Source organism: Carassius gibelio, chromosome B4, assembly GCF_023724105.1.
Source record: "Carassius gibelio isolate Cgi1373 ecotype wild population from Czech Republic chromosome B4, carGib1.2-hapl.c, whole genome shotgun sequence".
NCBI lineage: Eukaryota > Metazoa > Chordata > Actinopteri > Cypriniformes > Cyprinidae > Carassius > Carassius gibelio.
Window position 1 is genome coordinate 21,695,920 of NC_068399.1, and position 20,555 is coordinate 21,716,474.

At 36.6% G+C, this 20,555-nt stretch overlaps 1 protein-coding gene and 1 long non-coding RNA gene across 2 annotated transcripts; both read left to right on the forward strand.

Moving 5' to 3' along the window:
* The first annotated feature begins 307 nt into the window (after positions 1 to 307).
* On the forward strand, positions 308 to 18,177 carry LOC127956365 (scavenger receptor cysteine-rich type 1 protein M130-like). The gene is made up of 14 exons (XM_052554230.1): positions 308 to 647; positions 1,381 to 1,695; positions 1,931 to 2,233; positions 3,128 to 3,442; positions 3,814 to 4,116; positions 4,283 to 4,355; positions 4,985 to 5,250; positions 6,342 to 6,428; positions 6,748 to 7,089; positions 7,154 to 7,465; positions 7,699 to 8,001; positions 11,221 to 11,292; positions 11,639 to 11,953; positions 17,880 to 18,177. Exons 1-14 carry the CDS (start codon positions 422 to 424, stop codon positions 18,149 to 18,151), a joined length of 3,504 nt encoding a protein of 1,167 aa, XP_052410190.1. The 5' UTR covers positions 308 to 421; the 3' UTR covers positions 18,152 to 18,177.
* Positions 12,380 to 14,019, forward strand: LOC127956382 (uncharacterized). Its single transcript, XR_008153551.1, has 3 exons — positions 12,380 to 12,455; positions 12,660 to 12,719; positions 13,933 to 14,019. It is a non-coding gene; the product is annotated as an uncharacterized LOC127956382 (long non-coding RNA).
* Positions 18,178 to 20,555: the final 2,378 nt, after the last annotated feature.

The following is a 20,555-nucleotide window of genomic DNA, read 5'->3' on the forward strand; positions in this document are numbered from 1 at the left end:
TCTTAACTCTGACAATTATGGTTTTTGTGGGTCACCTGAAAGAAACCAATTTTGTGCAATTTGAGTAAATGTCACTTTAGTCTCAGCAATTGTTTTGAGATTGAGATGAAAGATTACACAGCAAGAGGCTTAAAAAAGGGTACTTAAAAAAATAGTTTATTTTGTTTTGAATTTATTACGTGTTAATATCATGCTAACATATGTGTACATTAAAAGACATTTTTAGGCCATTTTCAGTTAGTTGTTTATCTAGTCTCTGCAGGTGTTGGGCTTTGATGCGGTAAATAAACTGCAGAGTTTCCTGCCTACTTATATATAAAATGTGTCTTGAGAAGGAGGAGGAGTTCATCAACACTTACTATTTTGATATATATGGAGAAAATCAGAAAAGCGTCCTCTGATTTGTCACTGAAGTTGTTTGATGATTTCCTCTGTTGTGTCTAATAAGGTAATAGCGAGTGTGATTGGAGGGTGTTGGGCCTCTTTCTCTCTCATTAAGGGGGCTGAGAGGATGCCTGTACTTCTGTATCATCAGAGCGGAGAAGCTTGTACACTGGGTGTTGAGTTAATCATGCTGAGGATGAGGATGATGGGGAGATGCCTGACACTCATTTTACTGTCTGTAGATGTAATACACACTACAGCTGGTGAGTAGACAAGGAATAGAAAAAGATAAAACTGTTTTAGACATTCTCTGAATATTGTGTTTTATATATATATATATATATATAAAATCAATTATGCTTTAATGTAATGTGGTGTCTTGTAATGACTAAAATATTAATATTTAATCGGGTTTATTTATTTATGAAACCCGTAGTGGCATGCATTATTACATTTTTTTTCCCTGTCATGTTTTTAGTAGATCTCTGCTTAATTTTCACAGTGCAAAAAAAAAAAAAAAATTGTCAAATGTCATTGTACTATATAACCATACATTAACATGTCAGTCGCTTGGGTTGACTGACGATGAAATTGACAGTTTGAACACTGTAGTTTCTATGCGTGATAAAGTTATGTAAGTGGTTTCATGTAAATGCATACATTTTTAGTAAGTGTAATCAAAGGTGAAACTTTGTTTTCCCCGTGATTAAACAGTAGACTGTTTATAATAAATTGAAATGGCTTTTGTTAAATTCATACCACAAAAAAAGGTGAGAAAACAAATTTTGTATGTATAGATCCCAAGAAAATTCGACCGTGAGCACACATTTTTTTTGTGAAAAAAACCAAACAGAAAAAATAATAATATTAATAATACACATCCCCGACATCACAGAATACACCTGTCTTTCAAACAATGCAAATTTATAAGGAATAAATAGTTCCCTCAGACTCTCTTCAGTTACTTAATCTTTATTCTTTCTGCTCAATATTTAGCTTATGTGAATGTGAGGTTGGTTGGTGGTCACAGTCACTGTGCTGGTACAGTGGAGGTTCTTCACAGAGGTCAGTGGGGAACAGTGTGTGATGATTTCTGGGATCTTAAAGATGCTGCAGTGGTGTGTAGAGAGCTGGACTGTGGAGAACCTGTAGATGCTCTGTATAATGCTCATTTTGGACCAGGATCAGGACCAGTCTGGATGAGTTATGTCATGTGTACTGGATCAGAATCTACACTGAAGAACTGTGGTTCATTGGGATGGGATAAACACAACTGTGATCATTCTAAAGTTGCTGGGGTCATCTGCTCAGGTAAAGTATATATTGTTCATATTTTAGGTTATATTTATGTATGTTTTGTGCTTTTCATATTGCTTTCTAATACATATGTTTTTTTTTTATTATTATTAAGATGCTTGCTTTGTTAACATTTTGATTCTCATTATTTAGTCATTCAACGATTAAAAATAACATTTGTTTGACAATTCATAATCTGTTAAATGAATGAATTAATATATAGCTATGGCATTTTTTTTTTCTTATTCAGAAGTCAGGCTGGTTGGAGGATCTCGCTGCTCTGGGAGGTTAGAGATACTTCATAATCAGACGTGGATGTCAGTGTGTGACGCTGTCTTTGACCAGCAGGATGCAGAGGTTGTGTGTAGAGAGCTGGACTGTGGGGCTCCTGTACAGGTGCTGGGAGCAGCTGCTTTTGACAAAGGTGACGCTCAGATGTGGACACAAGAGATTCAGTGCAGAGGAAATGAATCTCAGATTCACCTCTGTCCAACATCACCATCACATGAAAACAACTGTTCACGTGACCACAACATCGGTTTGCTGTGTGCTGGTAAGATTTCAAAATGTCAAAATATTTCCTTTATCTCCCTTTTGACAGTTTCTGAGTTAAAGTCCAAATCATTAAGCAACAAATAAGAACTTTATTGCCATAGATGCTACAGTGATTCATTTTCAGTAGGTCAGTTTCATTTGCAGTCAACTCGAGGGAAAACAGTATAGTTTAAATGATGATGTTTGACATAGTTTTAAATAGTTGCAACTGACTCCATCGGTGACAGAATGGAGAAAAAACCTTGGGAGAAACCAGGCTCAGTTGGGGGAGCAGTTCTCCTCTGACCAGATGAAACCAGTAGTTCAATTCCAGGTTACAGCAAAGTCAGATTGGCAGAAGAATCATCTGTTTCCTGTGGTCTGGTCCACCGGAAACAGCGGTGACAGTAGTAGCAGAAAATATTTTGGTTGAGGCTATATCAAAATCCAGCTTTCTAAAATCTGAAAGTTACAGAATGTGATTCCTTCAGCTCTACCAAAATAGTTTGACTTGAGGTTTTCAAATAGGTTATCGGATTGCATACTGTATGTTTATTTTTATTTCAGTGGATGCATTGTTACATTATGCTCATCAAAATTGCTGTTTACACTAGATAAAAACAAAATGGAAAAAAAAATATGGACTATAATAATCAAATTTTTCAAGGGGGACAAAAAAATGTGTTTGTCTTTTACTAATAAAAAGAGAGACATTAACTTTTAAAATGACAGTGTTATTATGCTATATGTTCAATGCTAAATGTTATTTAGTACAAATAATTATATTTAAAAAAAATGATCAAATGGTCAAAGTTTGTGTAATACACAATGCTAATCTCTCTCTCTCTCTCTCTCTCTCTCTCTCTCTCTCTCCCTCACACACACACACACACACACACACACACACTCACAGACAAAAGAAATGTGAGATTGGTAAATGGTTCCAGTCGCTGTGCTGGTAGAGTGGAGGTTCTTCACAGAGGTCAGTGGGGAACAGTGTGTGGTTATGGCTGGGATTTGGCTGATGCTGCAGTGGTGTGTAGAGAGCTGGACTGTGGAGAACCTGTAGATGCTGTGGGTGATGCTCATTTTGGGCTTGGTTCAGGACCCATCTTAATAAAAAATGCAATGTGTAATGGATCAGAGTCTACTCTTAAGAAATGTGGATCCATGCAATCAAGTGTTCATGATGAGTGTCTTGATAAGAGTGCTCAAGTTATTTGTTCAGGTAAGTTCAAAGTTTTGTATTATTATAGAAAAACAGCTGGCAGAGCTATCGAACTTGGGACATAAAACTGACATGAGAATTAGTGATCACAAAAATACATCATAACCATTCTATTGTAAAAGTTGCATTATCTTGTATGTTTGTGTTTTTTTGTGAATTCCATGGGGGTGAATAAATTTCCACTTAAAATATTTTTAAATATGTGTACATTTTATCAATTTTTTATCATTTTATAATTTTATCAATTTTTTTACATTTTATCTCAACAAACAGTGGCATTTAAAATGATTAATAATTAATGAAGAAAATATAATATCATAAAACTGGTTTTGTTCCCTAATTTAAATGATGTTATTTTTATGTTCTTTCAGAAGTCAGACTGGTTGGAGGTTCTCGCTGCTCTGGGAGGTTGGAGATACTTCATGATCAGACGTGGATGTCAGTGTGTGACGCTGTCTTTGACCAGCAGGATGCAGAGGTTGTGTGTAGAGAGCTGGACTGTGGGGCTCCTGTACAGGTGCTGGGAGCAGCTGCTTTTGACAAAGGAGACGCTCAGATGTGGACACAAGAGATTCAGTGTAGAGGAAATGAATCTCAGATTCACCTCTGTCCAAAATCACCATCATATGAAAACAATTGTTCTCATGAAAATAATATTGGACTTGTGTGTGCAGGTTTGAGCAATTTATTTTTGTTAAATGTAAAATTAAAATTAATTTAATTCCCCTAAATGTAGAATAAATTTACATTTTTACTGTAGGGATTTTTTCTGTTTGCATTATGCATTCCCTTTGTCCACATCTGTTTCTTTTTTTTTCTTTCTTGCTATTCATTATATAGAAAATATGAAAGTAAGGTTGGTTGGTGGTAACAATTCATGTGCTGGTAGAGTAGAAGTTCTTCATAGAGGTCAGTGGGGAACAGTGTGTGATGGTGCTTGGGATATGACCGAAGCTGCAGTGGTGTGTTGAGAGCTGGACTGTGGAGAACCTGTAGATGCTCTGGGTTCTGCTTACTTTGGACAAGGATCAGGACCAATCTGGAGTCGTATTATGTTATGTACTGGATCAGAGTCTACACTGAAGTTCTGTGGATCAGTAGAGTGGGGTTTTTATGACTGTGATCACTCTAAAGATGCAGGGGTCATCTGCTCAGGTGAGCCGCTTTAAACCCCACCTTTTTTATTTACACATTTAGCAGACGAAGTGGCTTACAGTGCATTCAGGCTTATATATATTGTGTGTTCCATTGGATTTTTTTTTTTTTTATATATATATATACATTTTAATTAATATGGTGGTGAGTGAATGATAGAATTTTCATTTTTGGATGAACTGCCCCTTTAAATTAACTACTTAATTATTTTACTTTGATTCATTTTAATATAAAAAAATGAAAATTTGTGGTAGACAACTAATGACATGAATCTGGATCCAGAATGTAGATATTTAAGTTTATGAAAGTATTGTCAGGCTGTTTTTAGAATTTATCGTTTGCTACCTAAGGTGTCAGACTTGTTGGAAATTCTCGCTGCTCTGGAAGATTGGAGGTTTCTTATGGGAACACATGGTACACAGTGTGTGACGCTGCTTTTGACCAGCAGAATGCAGAGGTTGTGTGTAGAGAGCTGGACTGTGGGGCTCCGGTACAGGTGCTGGGAGCAGCTGCTTTGGACAAAGGAGACACTCAGATGTGGACACAAGAGATTCAGTGCAGAGGAAATGAATCTCAGATTCACATCTGTCCTAGTTCAACCTCACACAAACACAACTGTTCACATGACAATGACCAGAAACTTATGTGTGCTGGTAAGAGTTAAAATAATATGAAAGTATATATATAACTTTACGTGTAATCTTTCTCTATTTCTTCTGTCACCTAGATAAAAAAAATGTGAGATTGGTTGGAGGTAACAGTCGCTGTGCTGGTAGAGTGGAGGTTCTTCACAGAGGTCAGTGGGGAACAGTGTGTCATGATTTCTGGGATTTGGCTGATGCTGCAGTGGTGTGTAGAGAGCTGGACTGTGGAGAACCTGTAGATGCTGTGAGTGATGCTCATTTTGGACCAGGATCAGGACCGATCTGGGTGAATACTATTTTATGTGCTGGATCCGAGTCAGCATTGAAGAACTGTGGGTCATCAGGATGGACCATACATGTCTGTACTCACAGTATGGATGCTGGGGTTATTTGTTCAGGTAAATAGTATTGTACTTCAAATAATTACACTGTTTGTTTTTTTCCACTTGTTTATGCAAAAATAAAAAAGATTTATGTGAAACATCAACATATCTGTATTGTTATTATAGGTGTTAAATTGCCAACGTGTTTTGTATACTGTGCGCTGTGCTTCATTTAATTTAAACAGGCCATACACCTTCTCGACTTGTTAATGGACCTCACCTCTGCTCTGGGAGGTTAGAGATACTTCATAATCAGACGTGGATGTCAGTGTGTGACGCTGTCTTTGACCAGCAGGATGCAGAGCTCTCCAGGTCTTGTTATTGTGTATAAATAGTGCACGTGTTTCCTTTACTTCTTTTGTTGTTGAATGTATTGGTCAGTTTTTCATGCTTTCACTTTTTTTTTTTTTTTTTACCCATGTTTCCCCATGTTCCTGGTTGTTTGTTTGTTACTTTCAAACTAGTGCAAATAGCTCCTCATTGGTTTACCCACATTTAACGATTAAGTGTTTTTTCCTTTGTTTTTGATACTTTGTGTCTTAGATGTAAGATATTCTGTCTTAAATGTATTATATTACAAAATATTTTCCCCCAAATTATTTTCTACATTGTTACCGAATGACTAAGTAATAATATGAACCCTCTTTACATTATTCTACACACGTAAAGAAAATATTTTTCTAATGGGCCATGTAGTGACTAAAGTTCTTTGCGCAGGTTACACAGATCTCAGACTGGTAAACGGCTCAGACTCTTGTTCTGGAAGAGTTGAGCTTAAGTTCATTACTTGGTGGAGCACAATGTGTGATGCATGCTGGGATACTAGAGCTGCCAGTGTGCTCTGTAGACAGCTGAATTGTGGGATTGCTGTGACTGTTGTGGGATCAGACTGGTTTGGAGAGGGAAGTGGTGAAATCTGGGCTGATGTGTTTGATTGTGACGGGAATGAAACAAAACTCTCAGAATGTTCCATCTCTTCATGGAGTCGAGCTGAATGTTCTCACAGACGAGATGTTGGAGTCATCTGCTCTGGTAAACCTATTAGACGTTGAAAGTGTTTAGTTACTGAAAAACATTTTAATGTATGTATTTTTAAATCTCATTACATTTTAACACATTTCAGATTCCTCACTGGCTCTTCATGATGGTCTGGTGCGGTTGTCTGGAGAGAGACAGTGTGAGGGGGAGCTGGAAGTTTTCCTCCATCGGGTCTGGAGGAGAGTTCTGCTGGACTCCTGGAGTCTCACTGAATCCTCTGTAGTCTGCAGACAGCTGGACTGTGGCTCTGTGCTGAACTTCTACAGCTCCTCTTCATCCAGTCCTGAACACAGTCATGAGTGTGTGACGGGCTTCCAGTGCTCTGGGAGTGAAGCTCATCTGGGGAACTGCAGCTCTCCACAAACTCTCAACTGCAGCTCCACACAACAGCTGTACATCACCTGCCTTGGTGAGAAGAACAACATCTGCAAAGATTTTCCAGATTTTCATGATCAATAATGTGTTTTTCTGTCTCTGAATATCAGGTCGAGGGTCCATCAGGCTGGTGGGTTCTGGGGGAGACTGTGCAGGGAGGCTGGAGGTTTTTCACAGCGGCTCATGGGGAACAGTGTGTGATGACTCCTGGGATATTAAAGATGCCCATGTGGTGTGCAGACAGCTGCAGTGTGGAGTGGCCCTCAGTAACCAGCAGGTACCAGCCTGGTTTGGTCCTGGTTCTGGACACATATGGCTGGATGAGGTGGAGTGTGAGGGGAATGAGACGTCCCTGTGGAGCTGCTCTTCTTCAGGCTGGGGAAAACATGACTGTAATCACAAGGAGGATGTTGGAGTCGTGTGCTCAGGTAGACAGTTGTGTAAAAAAAAAAAAATCTAAAGTAGTGAGCACACATCTCGACAAACTATGTGCTGGTGTTAAAAAAAAAAAGATAAAATAACAGCACTCATCTTTAATAAACTGCTAATTTTGTTTGGGTCAAAACATTGCATTGGAGTATTTTAGCCACCCATGTGTAATTCTTCAGTGGTTGTAAAAAATTAGTTTGGGTGAAAGCTGAGTATATATGTTTCCATCTAGAGTTTAAAGAGGTCAGGTTAACTGAGGGCTGTGAAGGGAATGTGGAGGTTTTCTACAATGGATCCTGGGGTAATGTGTGCTGGAACCAGATGGACAGAGACACAGTGAGTCTGATCTGTCAAGAGCTGAACTGTGGAAGATCTGGTCTTTTGTCTGCTTCTACACCAAGACTGAAATCAGCTCCTAACTGGCTGGATAAAGTAACATGTCGACCACATGATTCAAGTCTGTGGCACTGTCCATCTTTAGCCTGGGGACAGAATGACTGCAAAGGGGATGAAGTGGCCACAATCACCTGTTCAGGTAATTTTTAAGGAATATCTGACGATGGGCTGTTGATTTACTAGAAAATTAATGCACACCTGAAGTGGTGATGCGGCCAACACGCGAACCGGATTCAATTATTCCACTTATACTACAGTTACCACATCTCAAGACATCAATCAGATGATATATGTCAAGGTATTTGTCTGATTTTTGTACTTAGAACACTATTGTGAGTAGAGCTGCATCCCAAATGGCACAATATACAATATATTTATATATATTGTCCTTCTTGACTTGAGCGCTGCCTTTGATACTGTCTCACATAACGTACTTCTTGACAGATTAGCTTCCATTGGTATTACTGGCACTGCTCTGTCTTGGTTTACTTCATATCTATCTGGACGCAGTCAGCGTATTCAATTAAAAGGTTTTGGTTCAAGACTATCTACAGTCACCACTGGTGTTCCCCAAGGTTCTGTTTTGGGCCCACTTCTCTTCATTATATATATGCTCCCTCTTGGTAATATTTTAAGGAAATATGGTATTAATTTTCACTGTTATGCGGATGACACCCAACTTTACCTGTCTGCCAAACCTACCGGTTCTTTTCCTCCGCCATCTTTGTCAAGCTGTTTAGCTGAAATTAAAGACTGGCTTTCAGCAAACTTCTTGAAATTAAATGGCAATAAAACTGAGGCTCTGCTTGTTGGCACTAGATCTGTTGTGTCTAAATCTAATTGTTTCTCTTTACACATTGATAATACTGCAATCTGTCCTTCCTCTCAGGTCCATTTCTTTCAAATAATAATACTGCAGTTCACGTACTAGTCACCTCACGTGTAGCAATGCTCTTCTCACAGGTATTCCCTCCAAATTGCTGAATAAGCTTCAATTGGTTCAGAATTCTGCAGCTCGTGTTCTCTCTAGAACACCTTATACTGATCACATTTCTCCGGTTCTCCAGCAATTGCACAGTAAAATATAGAGTTGAATTCAAAATCTTGCTACTCACTTATAAGGCACTTCATAATCTTGCACCACAATACCTTACTCAGCTTCTCCAGGTTTATACTCCTTCACGTGCACTTAGATCTTCATCTTCAATTTTTCTTGTGGTACCTCGGATTCCATGAAGTGTCCAACATTTCACAACATTCATTTTTTGGTTATTTAAAAGGGTCGTTAGATGCAAATTTTGTTGTTCATTGAATCTTTGCAAATCACCTTTCCTATACTATGCTAGTAAGTAAGTTTCACGGCTAAAGTAAACAGTATCGTGAGAATGGCTTGTCACCCCACGGAAGAGGTGGGCGGGGTGAACAGAGCTCATTAGCATTTAAAGCAACATTGAGTAGAACAGTGCGCTAAAGACAGAGCTGATTTTTTCTACCATTGAGAAATTTTAACCATGTTATAGACTTTTCATTAGGACCCTAAAGAATCATATAATTTTGTGGAAAATGGGAATCTGATAACCCTTTTAAGTGCATCATCTAGGACAGGGATCCTCAAATCTGGACCTCGAGATCCACTTTCCTGCAGAGTTTAGCGCTAAGCCTAATCAAACACACCTGAGCATGCTAATCAGTGTCAATCAATGGATGCATCCGAAAACTGAAAAATGCTGCCTTCGGAGGACGCATTTCAAGGTCGTGAGGCATCAAGGCACATCCGAATTCAATGTTAGCTTCACTTCCTGTCTCCTGAGATGCCTTCATCTGGCCGATTTTTTAAGGCAGCATAGATGTATCCTTCGCTGCCTTTGATATCCCACAACCCTGTGCGTTACATTCTGTGAGAGTTAAGCAAACAAAAGAAAGATGGCGTCTGAAAGTTGCGGTCGGTGGTCAGTTTGTGTGTAAATGTATGTTTCTGATCAACGTTTTCCACTTTTGATGTCATTTCTAGAAATATTGCAAATCAATATTGCAGTAATGAAATATTCACTTAGTTATCACCAAAGCTCTCTATGTTTTGCTGTAGATCATTAAACCATTACACTGCCTCAGAAGCCTGTCTGAAATCAGTTTCGTGAGGTGCCTTCATGCAAAAACGCTGCCTGCAAAGTCGTTGCCTGATAAGACAGCTAGGCAGCAAGTCACCTGCCTAAGTTTTCGGATGCAGCCAATGTCTTTGGGATCGTTCGAAAATGGCAGACAGGTGATTTTAATCAGGTTTGGAGCTAAACTCTGCAGTGCATTGGACCTGCAGGGTAAGATTTGAGGAAGGGGGATCTAGGAATTGAAAGTGCACTTTTTCTTTTTGAATTTTGTTTGAAATTTTTCTTTGTGATTTTTTTTTTCTTTTTCTTTGTGCACTACTTTAACCTCCGTGAAGTTGGCATAGAAAAGAAAAGAAAAGAAAAGAAAAGAAAAGAAAAGAAATAATCACCAAACTATGCTATGCAATCCGTTTGTGCTAATTGGTTTGGTGTTTGAGATATTAAACATTGTTTTTTTGACCATGTGACCCCATGTTGCCCAAATCGTTCCAAATCAGCACAGTTCGCTTGCTCTCTGCTTGTTTGTGTTAGATACAAATGCTTTATAGATTTTATTTCCTTAAAAATAAACAATTGTTTTCATCTAATTCGCACAAAACCATTGTAATTTTTTTGTGCTCGATTTGTGCTGGTGTGTGCCATTGAAATAAAAACATAAAATATATTTTCCCTTTTTAGAAGTAACAAACATAATTTGGGGCAATGATGTTACTCTCCACTCCCTGCTGTCCAAATCTCTCCAGATTTTTCATACTCTCCAAATGAACCAGTGCCGTTCATTTGTGCTCGATTTGTGCTGGTTTGTGCCATTACAGAAACCTTGCAGCAGTGACATCTTTATTTTTCTGTTTCTTTCTTTCTTTCTTTCTTTCTTTCTATAATTTACATGGAGTTTAAATCCTTTTGTTTGTGCTCAATTTGTGCCATAAAAAAATGAAAACATCAGCCATCTAAAAAAAAAACAATTATAGGCCTATTCTTCAGGGCTACGTTCACCATGCATTTCCCTGAAAATAAGTGCCCACCTTAGAACGCATCATCAGCCAGTCAGATTAAAGTTTTCAACTATATTATATTGTATTGTATTATATTATATTATATTGTATTGTATCGTATCGTATCATATCATATCATATCATATCATATCATATCATATCATATCATATCATATCATATCATATCATATCATATCATATCATATCATATCATATCATATCATATCATATCATATCGTTATGTTATGTTAATTCCAGAACAGAAAAGTCATGTGTCCCCTCAAAGCTATCTGACTTGGTCCACATTTCCCCACCAGAGACAGAGTTCAGGTAAGTTAATTTGATGACATAGAATATCTTAGCACTCATGCTGTATGTCAATGGTCAATGTTAAGTGCCACAGTCCTGCAGAATTTAGCTGAAAAAAAAAAAAATAGCTTTAGCTTTTTAGTAACCCTTAAACCTTTATTAGTAGGTTCAGGTGTGTTTCATCAGGGTCGGAGGCTTGGAGCTAAACTCTGTAGGACTGTGGCTTTCCAGCACAGACGTTGGTCCACCCCTAATGTACTGTATTAATGTAATTGTGTTTTTTGGGCATTTGATCTCATCCAGTGTTGCTGCTATTCTAACAATAATCTGCTGGTGATGAATGTGCTGTCTTGTCTAAATAATTTAGAACGCCTAGCTGTCAGACTGAGTGGAGGTAAGGGCCTGTGCTCTGGGAGGCTGGAGGTGTATCATAACGCTGTGTGGGGCTCAGTCTGTGATGATCAGTGGGACATCAGCGATGCTCAGGTGGTCTGCAGGCAGCTGGGTTGTGGAGCAGCACTGAGGGCTGATGGGAATTCAGTCTTTGGTGCTGGTGAAGGTGTTGTGTGGATGAACAGAGTCGAGTGCAGAGGGAATGAGATTCACCTGTGGGACTGTCCTCTCTCCCTGAAAAACCACACTGACTGCTCCAAGAAAGAGCACGCTGGACTCACTTGTGCAGGTCACATCAATCACTGAGAAATATTTGAAAATTTTAGTGCTAATAATATTAGTTTATATAAATCACTAATTTACGTGAGTATTGATGTCTTTCTCTTTTCACAGATTTTACAGATGAATCAGTGTCCTCTACTCCTGCCACAACAACATCAGCTTCTCCTCCAGTTTCTACAATGCGCTCAACATCAGTCTCTCCTCCACAAACTCTCTCCATCCCCCCAGTGCTTGTGATTGTTCTGGGAGTTGTGCTCTTACTGCTCTTAGTGCCACTGCTTATACTGATTCAGCAGAACAGAGTGATGAGGAGAGGTAGGAGAGATCCAGAGACGGTCATGTTGTGTCTTATTCAGTGTGTGATCAGTCATGTGTTGTGAACTGACAGCAGGTTTGTCTGTCTACACTCACAGCTCTCTCTAAGAGGAGACACAAGATGAAGACTGAGGCAGTTTATGAGGAGCTTCAGCGGAGACCCATAAACAGACATGGTCTTTTCACTCAGAGGGGTGAGTAAGTGTCATAGTGTGTGATGTGTTGAGGCCAACTGGGTCATAATTTCTTTCAGAGGGGTGAGTAGAGTAAATCACATTGATTCATTTGTGGGACTTTTTTTGTGTATTATTTAAAATTGTAATTTAAAAGTGGAGGTTTTAGCTGATTTGTGAATTTAAATGTGTCTAATGTGAAAATTGTTCTAATCTCCATAACAGGAAGTGTCCTTTCTACAGAACAGCATTCTGGGTATGAAGATGCTGTTGAGCTTCTTTCAGGTTAGTGGACTGAAATATGATGTTATTTGCTATATACCTAAATTAATGTATATTAAATTGCTAAAATAATTAAATTAACAAGTTATCTTATAGTTATATAAACCATTCAGAACATATAAGGATTTATTTTGTATTTTGTTCATCTGTGTTGTTTTAAGCTTTTTGCTTTTTAAAATATAACTATTTTGAGTATTTGGTGTGACAGAATATGTTGACATGCTTAAATGTTCAAAAAGCACTTTTTTTTTCTCTATGCCCCGCCTCTCTCAAACGTGTAATTTTCTATAAAGTCCCTCCTTCCGGGTCTGATTGGCCAACAAGACCTTAATCAATCATTGGAAATGTAATGACCCCTTTTCATATTCGCGGGCTTAATTATGTCCTTAGTTTTACCATCAGTTCAAGCCCGAAAGGGCAACAGAGTCCCTTTACAGACACAGTGATGAAGCTCGTATGTGTTTGCAGAACACAAGCCACGGACAGTTAAGACAGCTAACTCCACTGTATGTGATCTTGTCCTATTCTCTCTCTCTCTCTCTCTCTCACACACACACACACACACACACACACACATATCCATGCGCATGCTTGCGCGCACACACACAAACATACACACAACGGGCAAAACACATTTGAACAGTCAATAGCAAATACTTAAACTAAAGACAAAACATTCTCACAGTTGCTGATTCAGAAAAGGCAGATTGTCTTAGCAAAATCAAAATTACTTCCTCTCCTGGGTTCACGAAACGGTCATCCATAAAATGCGTTGATGTTCTGTTGTAAGTAATCTTAAAGATTCCTAAATGCATATACTTTCAGAAGGCCAAATTAAGTGCTTTCTCCTAGATACACAGAGCATCTCCCTGACATGGCTGCTTCAACACTAACTGTGGTTGCTGAAACCATGCCTTCTTTCTTTGTGTGAACATTTGGGAAGCATTACGCAAATATTTCCACACAGTGACGTAGTGATGTGGGCGAGTTTGAATGAGCTGTTTTAGGGGGGCGTGGCAGAGCCTTAACTGTGATAAAGAATATCCCTTTGGTTTTGAGACTTTGGTCTTTGCAACATTGTAGATCTTTTTTGTGCACCAAGAGCTTGTTACACTCCAAAAAGAAAGGAAAACATGAAATCGTGTCATATGACCCTTTAAATGAATAAATACTTTAAATAAATACTGGGCCTCTGTTTTACTGTCTTTTCCATTAGCTAATTTAGAAGAGCAACAAGTCACACCTGAAGATTATGATGATATAATTACTGTTGGATTGAGACATTATCATGGTACAGGTTAATATTATTCTTTATAATTATTTCTACAAGTTTTAACATTTGATTTATATTCATTTTAATTAGGAATATGCATCCAGTTTTTGTACATTTAATGAATGCATTGCATTTGTCATTGTTTTGCTGTAGATGAATTACCAGAAAACTATGATGATGTCTTCATTGTACCACAGTTTTACAATAATAAAGCAGGTAGGGGGTGTCAAATTTCATCCTAGTTCATACAAACATGTTATGTTTTTTCTTTCGTTTTTCTTCAAATTATAGTTGCATACATATACAGTATATAAACTTGTTTATTTAATAATAGACACATTTTTATTTACAGAGGGTGTTAGGGGTGAAGTATGATAATCTGAAGAATGTCAGGGAATATGTGAGTGATATGTTTGGAACATTATTGTCACTTATTTAACCTTAAAGTGTTAGTACACCCAATAATCAAAATTGTGTCATTAATAACTCACCCTTATGTTGTTCCAAACCAGTGAGACCTCCGTTTATCTTCGGAACACAGTTTAAGATATATTAGATTTAGTCTGTGAACGAGTCAATCTTTCGTTCATTATCTGGCTCGGCTCTGTGTTCATCTTCAGTTCTCTCTTCACAGCAGTTCAGTCAGTGTACTGTTTGAGTAAATGAATTACTCCGGGATATTGGTTTGTTTGAACTCAGAGGGAGTGTCAGCCACATTAAAAAAGTTAACAGCTTAAGTCATTTGTGGATTAATGCTTATTGGAGACGCAAACCGTTTAAAACGATTCAGTTCGATTTAGTGAACTGGTTCAAGAAGATCCAGTTACATCGAGTGATTCATTCTGGAACTGGATATCACTACACTGCAGTGTTTCGAAATCTCACAATAGACCCGGAAGAGAAGACAATGCTGAATAAAGTCGTAGTTTTTGCTATTTTTGGACCAAAATTGATTTTCAATGCTTCAGAAAATTCTAACTGACACTCTGATGTCACATGGACTATTTTGAAGATGTTTTTCTTACCTTTCTGGACATGGACAGTAGACCGTACACACAGCTTCAGTGGAGGGACTGAGAGCTCTTGGAGTAAATCTAAAATATCTTAAACTGTGTTCTGAAGGTGAATGGAGCTCTCACGGGTTTGGAACGACATAAGGGTGAGTTATTAATGACATAATTTTGATTATTGGGTGAAATAACCCTTTAAATTGAAATTTTTATTGTTTTTTTTTTTTGTTTTGTTTTTTTTGTTTTGTTTTTGAAACAGAATTGCTTTATGTATTGAATTGTTGTGGTCACAGTTGCTCATTTAACTTCACTGACAAAATTGATGAGTTAATTGTAATACTTTTTTAAAAGCATATATTGATGCATTAATTTGCTTTTGTTTTCTAATAACAGACTATGATGATGTGGTGTTGCTGCAAAGAAAACATGAAGCGACTGAATAACTGAAAGCACCCACTGCCTCAAATACTTTGGAAGTGTTTGTGGTCTTATGAACCGTATGTGTTAGCTGCAATTCAATTGTTCATTACATTTTGTATAATATGAACTAAATCAATTAACTTTAGCTACAAACTTTATTTAAGTTTATCTTTCTGGCCTTTTCAAAATTAAATGAAATTTCTATTTCCAGAGGTTTTGCAAATTGTACTGATTTTGTAATCCCATTTTAAAATGTTTATCCTGTATACTTAGCAATTAAAAAGAAAAAAAAATCCTAACACTTAATTTTTTTGTATGTACTGTAATTGTATGAATTCAGGTTTTTTTTTTTTAAAGTCAATTTCTATCAGTCCAGTCTTTAACATTTAACAGCACTTTTTCCTCACATTGCCTTTTGAATGTATAACCACTTATCATATATCCCAATATATATATATATATATATATATATATATATATATATATATATATATATATATATATATATATATATATGTGTGTGTGTGTGTGTGTGTGTGTGTGTGTGTGTGTGTGCATTAATGCGCATGTAGATATTATTATTATTATGCTCTGGTCTGTAGTTCATTCTCAGCTCTCACAAAACCACATATTTTCCTATCACTGAAATTAATCTGTAAATGTACTTGTACTTGTTGTGAATAATAATAAATGTATTATATCTGCATAATAATATTCAAAGTAATTATAGGCTGCAGAAGCCAAAAAAAAAAAAAAAACATAAAAAAAATAATAATCATGGGCTTCTTATTATATATAATTATATTATAATATATTTGTTGTTGTCATCAAATATAGTCTTCTCAATATAGTATAATAATAATAATAATAATAATGTAATTATGAATGCGTTTATCACATATTTGATGTTGCTGATGCTGTTGCTGATGCTATCTTCATTAAATGTACATACGTATGCTTAATAATATTCATTGTAACTTAAGAGTTTATTGTAATGTGTGTGTTTGACAGGCCAGTAAAAAAAAAAAAAACACATGAAGCACTACTGTTAATTTACCTAAAGTCGTCGTTGCTTGTTAGTTTGGTTGAACTGGATCATCAAAGATCAGCAACAAAGACATTAGTTAATAAAATGGGATTAGATACATTTGTGTTATTTAACATTTAATTATTGGAAGTTTACATATGCTGAGCTTGCATTTCACTGTTTTAATTCATTTTGATGAATACTAAATCTTTTTATTTGTTTATTTTATTGTATTTATTTAATTTTCTGGTGAGTGGGATGAATTAATGCACATTTACATTTAGTCTAGAACTACATCATGAACACACAGAGCACACAACACCTCTGTACTTCCGATTTCTCCCAATATGGGGACAGGAGACTTGCCAGTCAATGAATGGGAAAACAAAGTAACTGGCATCACTTTTTTGAAAAGAAACTCTGATATTTTAATGTAAATTAAGTAATGCGTTACTTTACAAGTTACCTGAAAAAAAGTAATCTGATTACATAACTGGCATTACTTGTAATGTGTTACCCCCAACCCTGGTTACGGGATGGCAGTTCACCCAAAAATGAAAATTCTGTCATTTACTCGATGTTTTTGATGAAAATTCTTTACAAATTAAGATGTTTTTGATGAAACCCAAGATGAATAAATACAATTAAATAAAAATAAAAAAAAATTATAAGTGTATTTTTCAATTTAGTGTTATGCAAATACTGTTCATACTTATCATATTCATATGATTTGTTCTAATGTCATAATTCCATAGGGCTACTGAGTTTTACACAATTCTTTTTGATAGCTAATTTATCTGGAATTCCAGTATTATAATAAGCCAGAACAACTGTTACGATACTGAGATGGCCAATATCACTTGCTCTGGTAAGAATTCATTTAATGATTAATAATGATTTTATTCATTTTTTTGTATTTTTTTTTCTAGTAAATAAAAATAATACATTCATTCGTTTTTATTTATTTATTTTGTTTTCATAAATGTTTATTTGCCAATTTGAAATTGAGTTAAAAGTTTTAATTTCACATGTTCTAAATGAAAGAAAATCACGAGTCTTCAAAGAGTCATCTAACATACTCAGCATCTCCTTACCAAAGACAGTGTTCAAGTTTTAATAGTAAGATTAATATAAAATTATTAATTGGTTTTTCTTCACCATACAATTGTAAATTGTCTGTTACATGATAACTGATGAGTCTCTTGATGTATGCTGTGTATATTTTAGATGATGTTAGTCTCAGACTGAGTGGAGGCGAGGGCTGCTGCTCAGGGGGTCTGCAGGCAGCTGGGTTGTGGGACTGTCCTCTCTCTCCGAAAAAACAACACTGACTGCTCCAACAAAGTGCAGGTCACAGGAAAACACAAACAAATATAATTAATTTTAGGCAGTTTTATCAATCATAATTTTGAATGTGTTTGTTTGTTTGACAGATTTGCCAGATTTGTCAGTGTCCTCTTCTCCTGCCACAGCAACATCAGTTTCTCCTCCGGTTTCTCCTCCAGTGCGCTCAACATCAGTCTCTCCTCCACAAACTCTCTCCGTCCCCCCAGTGCTTGTGATTGTTCTGGGAGTTGTGCTCTTACTGCTCTTAGTGCCACTGCTTATACTGATTCAGCAGAACAGAGTGATGAGGAGAGGTAGGAGAGATCCAGAGACTGTCATATTGTGTCTTATTCAGTGTGTGATCAGTCATGTGTTGTGAACTGACAGCAGGTTTGTCTGTCTACACTCACAGCTCTCTCTAAGAGGAGACACAGGATGAAGACTGAAGCTGTTTATGAGGAGATTCAGCACAGATCCACTAACAGACAGTCTCTTCACTCAGAGGGGTGAGTCTGTCGAAGTAATCACCTTTATAATTAATATGAAAACATTTTATACTGTTGTTGTAAATAGCCAAAATTATGAATTTATAGCTGAAGGTATTTGTCTTTATCTGTTTTTTTTTTTTTTTTTATTACTGTGCTGACAAGTCTAATGATTCTACATGTCTTTTTTGACTGTTAGAGTTAAAGATATGTTAATCCTGTTAGGCTTCCTGCTTTTAACCACAGAATTCAACAGTGAAAACCACATCGCTGTGTTTGTGCAAGCTGCAGTCAGGGTCAGAGGAGAGCACACAGGTGTTTGTCTGTGGGGGAGGTTTCAACAAGATATCCTACTCAGCATTTCTGAACTGTCTTAGTACACTGTAAAACCCGACAAGTTAACTTAACTCAAATCGTTTGAGTAAACCAATTGCCTTGACTGTAATACCCGACAAGTAAACTTAACTCAAACGGTTTGAGTAAACAGATATCCTTAAGTTATGTTAACTCAAACTGTTTGAGGAAACCAATTGCCTTAAACCATTTAAGTTGAAAAAACTAACAGTTATGAGTACTCTGAACGTAATTCAGTTGAGTTCACTGAAAGAAGATATACATTGCAATTAAGTGATTAAGTGATTAATTGAGCTTTAGTGATGAACACCTGCTGTTAACAAACAGAATTACTGAAGAAAAGAGAGAAAGGAACAACAGCTGACTTCAGACACAGCCTCACTCAAACCTGACAAGTTATGTTAACTCAAACCATTTGAGGAAACTGATTGCCTTAAACCATTTAAGTTGAGAAAACTAACAGTTATGAGTACTCTGAACTTAATTTAGTTGAGTTCATTAAAAGAAGATATACATTGCAATTAAGTAATTAAGTGATTAACTGAGTGATAATTGTGAATTAGTGATGAACAGCTGCTGTTAACAAACAGAATCACTGAAGAAAAGAGAAACACAAGAACTACTACAACTGACTTCAGACACAGACTTAGATGAAATCAACTGAAATAAAATACATGAAATCTCTCAAGACCTGATTAAACAACCCACAAACAGCATCACCAGCTCCACTTATTAATAACCAGACTGACTTTATTTCTGTCAGACGTCTACAGAAGATCTTATTGAGAATGAACTAAGGTTTAGATGTTGATTTATTGTTTCATTTGAAGTAACCATGTTAGAGATCAGTGTTTGCTTTAGTTGGGCTCTTGACCCTTGACTTCTGTCTTAGTCTTTTCTCTGACTGTTATAACCGTGTGTTTCTAAAACACATTTGTTGTAACTCAAAAGCCCAGAAGAAATGCCATCAGGTGTTAGCCTGTACCTAGATGTAGGTTGTTTTACTTTATATAGGTGATGATAATTATTCATTATTATTCACAATTATTGATCTGTACGGAGTCTAATCTCTGATGAAGTAGATGTTATGTAATTAGTAGAAGTGGACCTAATAAAAGTGACACTAAGAGCCAGTGATTCTGCGAAAATCAGTTAATATAAAAATGACTTCATAAACATTTTGTACACATTTGTCTTCTATGCCAGTAACTGGTCAAACACAGACATCAATAATCAGAATATGAACCTCAACAATGGTGACAAAAAAACATGCTGCAATGCATGCTGGGTACTATTGTAGTACAAAACTCATCCATGGCTCCCAGCATGCTCTGCAGCATTTATTTATTTTTTTTTATGGTCACCATTGTTGAGGGTCATATTCTGATTATTGATGTCTGTGTGTGACTAACTGACACCGTAGAAGACCAAACTGTTTGGAAAGTCTTTGTATTAACCGATTATTACAGAACCACTGGCTCTTAGAATCATTTACTATAATCAATCAAATTACACAACACTTATTTCATCAGAGATTAGACTCCTAGCAGTTCAATAATTGATGATTATCATCACCAATATAAAGTATAACAACCTACATCTAGGTACAGGTTAACACTTGATGGCATTTCTTCTGGGCTTTTGAATTACAACAAAAGTGTTTTAGAAACACACGGTTATAACAGCCAGAGAAAAGACTAAAACAGAAATCAAGGGTCAAGAGCCCAACTAAAGCAAACACTGATCTCTAACATGGTTACTTCAAATGAAACAATAAATCAACATCTAAACCTTAGTTCATTCTCAATAAGATCTTCTGTAGACGTCTGACAGAAATAAAGTCAGTCTGGTTATTAATAAGTGGAGCTGGTGATGCTGTTTGTGGGTTGTTTAATCAGGTCTTGAGAGATTTCATGTATTTTATTTCAGTTGATTTCATCTAAG